This window comes from Urocampus carinirostris, chromosome 12 (genome assembly GCF_059441175.1).
Source record: "Urocampus carinirostris isolate Australia breed hairy pipefish chromosome 12, RoL_Ucar_1.0, whole genome shotgun sequence".
NCBI classification, from domain to species: Eukaryota; Metazoa; Chordata; class Actinopteri; order Syngnathiformes; family Syngnathidae; genus Urocampus; species Urocampus carinirostris.
Window position 1 is genome coordinate 29,926,366 of NC_142360.1, and position 10,405 is coordinate 29,936,770.

The window sequence follows — 10,405 nt, forward strand, 5'->3', positions numbered from 1 at the left end:
CCACTGCCAAGGCTCGACGTCCCAAGCCTGCTCCCCCGAATCTTGTCACAATAAATCCTTTAACTGACGCTATTGGATCCGAGTCCTTGTTCTGTTCCATGACAGAACACTCGAACCAAAGCATGGATCCAGCGACAGTTCGTCCCACCTCTGAGAGATGCGGAAATGCCGAACAGGAATCCGCGCTACAGCGCCTACAACACACCGAAGGCGCAATACAACAAATCGTCCACGACGTATCCACACTAGTCCGGCAAGTACAACGTCACCAAGATTTTTTTGAACAGTGCGAAGCTTCCCCGGCAACACGAGCACGAGATCCAGTTCCGCCCCTTTCTGATCAGGTCGGCAGTGTTGAACCACGAGTAGGTTCGCCAGAGAGATTCAGTGGAGAGCCCGCCCAGATCCGCCCCTTTCTTATAAATTGCCGACTAATTTTTGATCTACAACCGCGAGCCTTTGTGAACGAAAAGGCGAAGGTGGCTTTTGTGATAAATCATCTGACTGGCAGAGCCCGCCTTTGGGGAACGGCAGAATACGAACGAGGGGCGACAGCATGCACCTCTTTTAATTTGCTTAGCCAGGAAATGATTAAAGTTTTTGATTCTGGAGCCTCATCAGTCGATGCTGCTCGTTCAATCTTGAACATTCGCCAGGGGAGACGCTCCATTGCCGACTATGCCATTGACTTTCGCACACTAGCAGCCCAGAGTCACTGGAACGAAGAGGCGCTGGTCGACGCCTACCTCCATAGCTTGTCCGGTTATATCAAAGACGAATTGGTTTCCCACGCTCCTCCGGTAACTCTTGACAATGCTATCGAACTGACCGCCCGGATCGACCGTAGGGTTCAGGCAAGACGCAGAGAGAGAGAAGATCCCAGACAACCCATCACCCGGCAAAGTCAAGACATTAGTAAGATACCGAACCCCCCAACCAATTCTACCGCACCTCATGAGATGATGGAGGTGGACCGCACCTTTCTCTCCGTCGAAGAACGCCAGCGAAGGCGTACCGAACGGCTATGTTATTACTGCGGCGGCCAGGGACATAGGGTGGTCAATTGCCCGTTAAAAGCAAACGCTCGTCGGATATAGGGGACATCCGATTGAGCTCAGCTTTATTATCGTCCCCCAAGACTGATAGACCTGTTCTCCGGGCAAATCTCATTATTTCCGGTACATCTCAACCCTTCCATGCCCTCATCGATTCTGGCGCCGAAACAAATATCCTGGATTTGTCACTCGCACACAAGATGGGGATACCTGTTGAAACCCTTCCTAACCCGGTATCAGCTCGGGCTTTGGATGGCCACCTATTAGGCACCGTATCTCAAATAACGGAACCCATTGAACTACAGCTGTCTGGAAATCACAGAGAGAAGATCCGATTTCACTTACTTCACTCCCCTAACCAACCCCTTGTCCTGGGTCATCCTTGGTTGGTGCAACACAACCCCCATTTCGACTGGCGCACTGGGTCGATACTTGAATGGGGCATGGACTGTCACCAAACCTGTCTGCAAGCCGCTCCTTACCCAAATCATCCTGTTTCCACGAGGGCTCCACCCAATCTGTCCAAGGTCCCAGCCTGTTACCACCACCTACGGGAGGTCTTCAGTAAAGCTAAGGCCTCTTCCTTGCCCCCTCATAGACCTTATGACTGCGCAATTGATCTCCTGCCAGGGTCTGCTCCTCCTCGGGGCCGCCTCTACTCCTTGTCCATTCCCGAGAGGAAGGCCATGGAGGAGTACATTTCCGATGCCTTGGCGGCTGGTATCATTCGACCCTCCTCTTCTCCTGCTGGGGCGGGGTTCTTCTTTGTGGGAAAAAAGGACGGATCACTCCGGCCCTGTATAGATTATCGGGGCCTTAATGAAATCACGGTTAAAAATCGCTATCCCTTGCCTCTGCTTGCCTCTGCATTTGAGCTTCTACAGGGGGCCACGGTCTTCACTAAACTTGATCTGCGCAACGCCTACCACTTAGTCCGAATCCGGGAGGGTGATGAATGGAAGACGGCATTCAACACACCCAACGGTCACTACGAGTATCTGGTAATGCCGTTCGGATTAACCAATGCTCCAGCTGTTTTCCAATCTTTGGTAAATGACATTTTACGAGATGTGCTTAATCGTTTTGTTTTTGTGTATCTGGACGATATCTTGATTTTCTCAAAGTCCCTCGATGAACACCGAAAACATGTCCAGCTGGTTCTCCGTCGTCTCCTAGAGAACTCTTTATTTGTTAAGGCAGAGAAGTGCGAGTTTCACGCCAAGACAGTCTCGTTCCTGGGCTACATCGTGGCGGAGGGGACCCTTCAGATGGATCCTGCCAAGGTATCAGCAGTCACCTCTTGGCCTGTCCCTGAGTCTCGGAAAAAACTCCAACAATTCCTTGGTTTTGCCAATTTCTACCGGAGGTTCATCAGGAACTACAGTTCGGTGGCAGCTCCCCTCACGCTTCTTACCAGTCCTAGAGAGCCATTTCGGTGGTCTTCCGAGGCTAATGCAGCTTTCAACCGTCTAAAAACCCATTTCTCTACGGCCCCCATACTCCAGGTACCGGACCCTGCACGCCAACTGGTAGTGGAGGTGGACGCCTCAGATGTGGGAGTGGGTGCTGTCCTGTCCCAGCGGTCGGACAAGGACCAGAAAATGCACCCGTGCGCCTTCTTTTCCCGGCGGTTGTCCCCGGCCGAACGCAACTACGACGTGGGGGATCGTGAGTTGTTGGCCGTCAAGCTAGCCCTGGAGGAATGGCGGCATTGGTTGGAGGGGGTAACGGTGCCGTTCATAGTTTGGACTGACCACAAGAACTTAGAATATATTAGATCGGCCAAGCGGCTCAATCCTCGCCAGTCACGTTGGGCCCTGTTTTTCACCCGCTTTAACTTCACTCTGTCCTACAGACCCGGATCTCGGAATGTGAAACCCGACGCGCTGTCCCGACAATTCCAGAGTTCCAATGACACACCTCAGGGTCCCGCAACGGTCCTTCCAGCTTCCTGTATGGTGGCAGCAGTCTCCTGGGATATCGAGTCCCGAGTCAGAGAGGCGATACCCGATCAGGCGGGTCCCAGCTCCTGTCCCGAGGGTCGACTATTCGTCTCCGAACCCTTACGGTCCGAGGTCCTCCAATGGGGGCACAATTCTCACTTTTCTTGCCATCCGGGGTCGGCTCGGACTCACAGTTTCTTGTCCCGACGCTTCTGGTGGCCTACCATGGCCAAGGACGTTAGGGAATACGTCTCCGCCTGTCAAGTGTGCGCCCAGAACAAAACATCCCACCAACGTCCGGCCGGTCTGTTACATCCACTTCCGGTTCCCCGCCGCCCATGGTCCCACATCTCCTTGGACTTTGTGACGGGGTTGCCAGTATCCGAGGGGATGACGACTGTACTAACTATCGTGGACCGGTTCAGTAAGATGGTCCATTTCGTGGCACTACCGAAGCTCCCCTCCGCCAAGGAAACTGCATTGATAGTCCAGCAGCATGTGTTCCGCCTCCATGGCATCCCTCTGGACATTGTTTCTGACCGTGGTCCCCAGTTCTCATCCGCGTTTTGGAAGGAGTTCTGTCGTCTGTTGGGTGCCTCTGTCAGCCTCTCATCAGGGTTCCACCCTCAATCCAATGGTCAGTCTGAACGAGTGAACCAAGATTTGGAAACGGCACTTCGCTGCATGGTCTCTAGTGAACCGTTGTCCTGGGCTCGGCAATTGGCATGGGTGGAATATGCTCACAATTCCTTGGTTAGCTCATCCACTGGAATGTCCCCCTTCCAGTGTGTGTATGGGTACCAACCCCCTATGTTCCCTAGTCAAGAAGAGGAAGTAAACTGCCCGTCAGCTACGGCGAATGCACGTCGCTGTCGGCGAACTTGGGCTCGTGCTCGGGCCACACTCCTTCGGGCAAGCAAGACTCATGCCGTTGGGGCTAACCGACGGAGGAGTCCTGCTCCGAAGTACCAGGTGGGCCAGAAGGTGTGGCTCGCATCAGCTGATCTTCCACTGAAGGTTGAGTCGAGGAAACTGGCTCCTCGGTATCTTGGCCCGTTTCCTATAGTAAAAATTATCAACTCCTCAGCAGTCCGTCTCCGTCTACCAAGATCTATGAGAGTGCACCCCACGTTTCATGTTTCCCGAATCAAGCCCGTCAGCCAGAGTCCGTTGGCACCCATTCCACCTCCTCCCCCAGCTCCACGCTCCTTGGACGGGGAGCCTATCTATACAGTGCGCCGCCTGCTCCGCTCCCGACGCAGGGGTCGGGGCTTCCAGTACTTGGTCGATTGGGAGGGATATGGTCCGGAGGAGAGATCATGGATTCCCAGCAGGCAGATCCTGGACCGATCTCTTGTGGCAGAATTCCATCAACTGCATCCTGACCAACCAGCACCACGCCGTGGTCGTCGTCGGAGGTCCGACGCTGCTGCTCTTCCACCGGCAGACCCACCCGCTACCACCCCTTCAGATGCGGACGAAGGGGCCTCTATCCACTCGGAAGAATTCTGAGGGTTCATCGGACGACCTCTGGGCCCTCGATTTTTGGATTATTGGTGATGTATTTTGGGTTTTGGGGAATTATTTGTAACTGGCCTGTGATTTTTTTTTCCCTTGGATTACCGGTGTTGCCATGTGACGTGTTTGGATTTATTTTTATTTTTCCCTGGGGGACTTCTGGAGCCGTCCCTTGAGGGGGGGGTTCTGTCGTGATTACCTAACCGGAGTCACCTGAGGTAATCAGCTGGTGTGCTGGAACGCGATCTCTTGATTGGTGGAAGTCTACTACATAAGCTGTCAGCGTCCAGAGATGGACGTTCGAGTGTCTTCCTCATTTCCTGAGTGAACCTCCAACATTCAAGGTACCACAAGCCCATGTATATTCCAAGTCTGATTCTCGTTGCCTGACCCTTGTCTGTTAAAAGTTTTCGATCTACTCTTCCGTCCCGGCCACCGACTTACCTGCTACGTTTCGCCACGCGTTTTCACCACGGAGTTGCCATATCGTCCCAAGAGGCTTTCCACTGCCAAGGCTCGACGTCCCAAGCCTGCTCCCCCGAATCTTGTCACAATAAATCCTTTAACTGACGCTATTGGATCCGAGTCCTTGTTCTGTTCCATGACACAGCCCTCCTGTGCTGAGTTTGCATGTTCATCCCGTGCCTGCGTGGGTTTCTTCCGGCATTCCGGTTTCTTCCCATGTTTCAAAAATATGCGTGTCAGGTTAATTAGCCGGCCCAAATTTTCCCTAGGTGAGAATGAGCAAGTGTTTGTATGTTTCTGTGTGCCCTGTGACTGGCTGGGAACTAGTTCAGGGTGTCCCCTGCCCACTGCCCGAAATTAACCTGGATGGGCTCCAGCACCCCTGCGACCCTACTGAGGATAAGCGGTGAAGATGATGGATGGATGGATGGATAATAGTATAAGATGTACAATATTGTTTACTTTTGCAGTGAAATCTCATTTAAGACTGTTTTTCTTTTACTTATACAACAAAATAAAAAACATGCTCTGCCATCTCCCATAAAAGACACATCTTTTTGAAAGTTTTTTTTTTCTCATTTTAAATAGAAAAGGTAATATTATCTAAAGTAGGAAATCATTGGCAAAAATGTCACCAAAAATACTTGAAATGAGAAAAGGTTTTTGTCAGTGAATCAGGGTTAATTATTCATCTACAGTGGAACCTCGGTTCTCGACCATAATCCGTTCCAGAACCCTGTTCGAAAACCCATTTGTTCAATCACCGAAATCATTTTTCCTGTTAAAACTAATGTAAATCGTTTTAATCCGTTCCAACACCCTGAATGTTTACCTTCAATGTTTAACGTAAATATAAAGCTAACCCAGGCTAATCGTACGTCCGTGTTATCGTAATCTTCTGTACGAAAGATTACGCTAACATGAACGTGTAAAAATAAAAAAAATCAAGTCATTTAGCACCCGGGTCTCCACAACAAGTGGTGAGCGGTTCATTGGAAAGGGGGCTTCGTTCCAACACTCTCAATGTTGGGCTCCGTTCCAACACCCTGAATGTTTACTGAATGTTTAATGTAAACTTAAAGCTAACCCAGGCTAACCGTGCGTTCGCGTTATCGTAATCTTCCGTACGAAAGATTACGCTAACATGAACGTGTAAACATAAAAAAAAGGATAAAGAAAATAATTATGAATAGGATTTCTTACCTTTGTGGTGGTCAGCAGAAGGTGCAGGTGGAGGGTGGGGAGGAAAATTATTGTTTGGAAGGATGTTCTTTTCTCTTAAAATACCGATCTAATGACACTTGCATCTGCCTTCTTTTTAGCACTTTTCTAAAGTGACTCATGACAGGCATAATTAGGGGCTAAAACACTTCCTACACCTATATTAAAAGCGAAAGCAAAACGAAGCACGTCCGCACGCGATAACAGTTGGTCACGAAAAGAGCGATCTACACCCGTACGCCGCTCAGCATCGCACCCTAGCGTACGCACTCACGCATTACCGGCATTCGAACTCTGATTTTTTGACCGAACAGCGAAGCAAGAATTTCTCGAAATTATTGGTCGGACTCCGATTTGTTCGAACTGTGAGGCGTTCCATTTATTTTCTTATTTTCATTGCGGTCGACAAGTCCGGTTATACATTTGGTGTGATGTTTGATTGAATGTCAGGCTGACAGATTTGGTGTCATAAAAAAATAACAATAATTTGTATCCTTAGCTGGACACTGGAAGCTTGCCATCTTCTTCGTACACAGAAGGCGACCCCCCGTTATCCCCAATCAGTTTTGCCTCCGAAGTGGATTTTTATACCATCGTCCCTTCTGTCCTTTTGGTTCAGCATCCCACTAAAGCCGAGACCAGTTTTCCAGAGACGGCTGTTAAAGCGACACTGCAATATAGTTACAAACCTCAGCTGACCGTGGTCCCACAGGCAGACCAGCAGCCGGACCAGGACCAGACGAATCCTACAGGGGATGACCCTGTTTCCAGCCGCTCTCGACCGCTAGGGAACATGTTGTCCAGTTTAGTGTTGGACTCTTCTGTCTGGCCCCAAACCTCTGGGTTGGACTGTGGCAGAGGGACCTGCGGGGACCCCGAAGACCATCCTCTTGTGCTAGGGTCACCAGGTGAAACCGGGGTTGATGTCTCGCTGAGCGGTGGGTACGTCCCACAAATCTGTGATCCCAGCAGAGGGCAGGAAGCTAAATGACAAGCACCAAATCTGTTCATTTGTCCCATCTGCAAACATAATGGGAAAACATGTAAAAACTGAGGAAAAAACCCCGTCAAAAGACATTTCTGCATTACATTTAACTTGACATAACGATTTTCAAGACCAACTGAAAGCAGTCACATTCTTTAACACTTGTTTTAAAAACGTTGCCAAATCGGCAGGGTTGGGTAGGATTACTTTAACTTAATTACTTTCAATTACTTTTGGATTACTCTAATACCAAATATGCAAATAAAAGACAAAAGAAACTAAATATGAATAAAATGATGACTCACAACACCTGGTAAGCTTTCTCTCCTGGCTTTGATCTCTTTGATCTCCGGCAAAACGAACATAAAATGCGACAGAAACAAAATGAAAATCAATCCAAACAGCTTGCCAACATCATTTTTGCCGTTCCATGTATTCCGTTACTCCCCAAGCCTGCACAAAATTTTGTCATTTTATTTATATTTAGTTTCTTTGGTCTTTTATTAGCATATTTGGTATTGGAGTAATCCAAAAGTAATTGAAAGTAATCAAGTTAAAGTAACCCTACCCAACCCTGCAAATCGGGTAGCAAAAGTAAATTAAACAGCGGCCACAAAGACAGCAATATTAAACAGCTTAAAGTACCACTAAAAAAAACAATAGTCAAACTGGAGCACATCGAAAGAGGACTTACTGGCGGCATTTTGCTTCGCTTGACGCACGCTAACATTTTAAGTTATTTTGACTACCAATGCACATTGACATGCGTGGTTACTCCAATACTCCGATTTCAACTTGTCTTGGAAGCAGCAGCCCTCACAGTCAACTTTCCTTTTTTTTATTCACAGTCGCAGGAAAAACAAAGAAAAGTGGGGAATTGAGCATCAATTCTTACATGTACTGAGTCAATACGCTCTAAATTTAAATGTTACTTTCATTTATTGTCCCTTTTTGTAATGATCTCATTTAAAAGCAAACAGAAGTAAAATCTTACGCTGAGCATAGTGGCAGCAAAACTTTGATGACAGTGTCCTCTGTATTAGTGACTCTTCAAATGCCTTTTTTTGCAATTGTTTTTCCTTTTGATGGTATTCTACTCAATTCTAACACATGCAACTGGATAACCCGCTTTAACCCACCACTATACCATCAGTGAAAGACAGTATTAGCTTAAAAATGTGTCATGTGTAAAAGCAGTGGATGTTTCGCGCAACATGTCATTGTCTGATGGGAGCGAGTAAAAATAAACCACAAGTCTGCTTCCTCAACTTCAACTTAACGTTTTTCTTTTCAACTTCCTGAGGGTTTTCTCACTTCCTCACTAAACACACACACCTACAACATTATCAGATAGAAATCTTCTATTATTTTGTTTCTGTTGTCGAGCATACCAAAGGTGAATCTAGAGCAGGTGTCTCCAACCTTTTTTAAGCAGAGAGCTATGTTTTTGTTATTAATTAAACCTTGTTGAATATGCATTCCTAAAATAACAACTTATCAGGTTATCACTATATTGTTACTGTGGTATTATTACCAGGTTAACAGGGTTGGGTAGGGTTACTTTAACTAAATATGAATAAAATTACTAAATTTTGTGCAGACTTGGGGAGTAACGGAATACATGGAACGGCAAAAATGCTGTTGGCAAGCTGGTTGGATTTATTTTCATTTTGTTTCTGTCGCATTTTATGTTCGTTTTGCCGGAGATCAAAGAGATCAAAGCCAGGAGAGAAAGCTTACCACGTGTTGTGAGTCATCATTTAGTTTCTTTTGTCTTTTATTGGCATATTTGGTATTGGAGTCATCCAAAAGTAATTGAAAGTAATCCAGTTAAAGTAACCCTACCCAACCCTGCAGGTTAATTATTGGAAGTAGGATTAATTAGACTCTGTCAACCATAACAATTTATTTTTATTTTACTAGAGTCACAATCACCTAGTATTGGTGAACTATTTTCAGAACAGGTCCGAAGGCACCTCAGTTTTCCTAAGGGGGTACCACGTTGGGGCAGGACGGGAAAAATTCCCTTCCTTTAAAAATGATTAACATATATTAAGAAATACCTTTGAATCCTAACATAATATTTGTCCTTAATATTTTTATCATAACAGCAATTTACCATTCCTTTAAAGGAACAGTGTGTTTTATCAAGGGCCTGCTGATGGTAAAAAAAGAACTTAATAACAAATATGTATAAATTTTAATAAAAAGCACATATTAATGACCTATCATATAAACATCCATTTTCAAAATACTATGTAGAGGAATTTTCATTTGTTTTACATAACATGAGCCTCAGCTAGAAGGAGCTGATACAATGGTTCGCCGTCTTGCTTCTACGGATACCTGAAAAACTCAAAAAGGGGTAGGAAAAAAAAAAGAAATCAAATGCTGTCTGTTTTGGTTAATTTGAGTCTCCGTTGTGGGCAGCACGGCGGGGCAGTGGTTAGCGCGTGTGCGTCACAGTTCTGAGGTCATGAGTTCGAACTTCCTGAGTGGAGGGTGCATGTTCTCCCCGTGCTTGCGTGGGTTTCCTCCGGGCACTCCGGTTTCCTCCCACATTCCAAAAACATGTATGTCAGGTTATTTGGCCGGTCCAAATTGTCCCTAGGTGTGAATGAGCGAGCGAATTGTCTGTCCCTGTGTTCCCTGCGATTGGCTGGCAACCAGCTCAGGGTGTCCCCTGCCCACTGCCCAAAAGATAGCTGAGGATAAGCGGTGCAGATTATGGATAAACAGATAATGGATGGAGTCTCCGTTGTTTGTATTTTTCTTGTGCCTTTTGGCACTCATTTCACACAATGCAGCGTCATCTGGTGGTCAAATAATACACACTGTCCCTTTAACTTCAGCCCCTTGTTTGTTAGAATACCACTAGAAGTCGGCTACCATATCAAGTACATATACCTAAAGGCCGTTAAATTAATGCAATATCTGAGGAAAATATTTTGCTTGGACTTTTGCTAGGATTTTTTTACATGAGAAAACTGTTTCTATGTACTTATGGGTATCAATGACTTATCAACATTTCAGTACAGAAATGGTTTCGACAGAATATGATATCGAACATCCCTACTGCAACACCAAAATTTAACAAAAAAAAGAAAACAACAAAATTAAACAAAAGCTTATTGGATGATTTTACCTGACCTGCCATAAATTTGTAAAAGTGGCATGTGTTTACCTCAATTTAAAAGGTTTTTTCTCATTACAGACAA

The 10,405-nt window shown here is 46.5% G+C and overlaps 1 protein-coding gene across 1 annotated transcript in view; it reads left to right on the forward strand.

Annotated features, from left to right (window-relative positions):
- il23r (interleukin 23 receptor) overlaps window positions 1-7,280 on the forward strand; it is a 37,788-nt gene extending 30,508 nt beyond the window's left edge. Inside the window, exon 16 of the mRNA XM_088350142.1 lies at window positions 6,702-7,280. Within this exon, the coding sequence (XP_088206268.1) occupies window positions 6,702-7,193 (492 nt within the window). The 3' untranslated portion in view covers window positions 7,194-7,280. The remainder of the gene's footprint in view (window positions 1-6,701) is intronic.
- The last annotated feature ends 3,125 nt before the right edge of the window (window positions 7,281-10,405 follow it).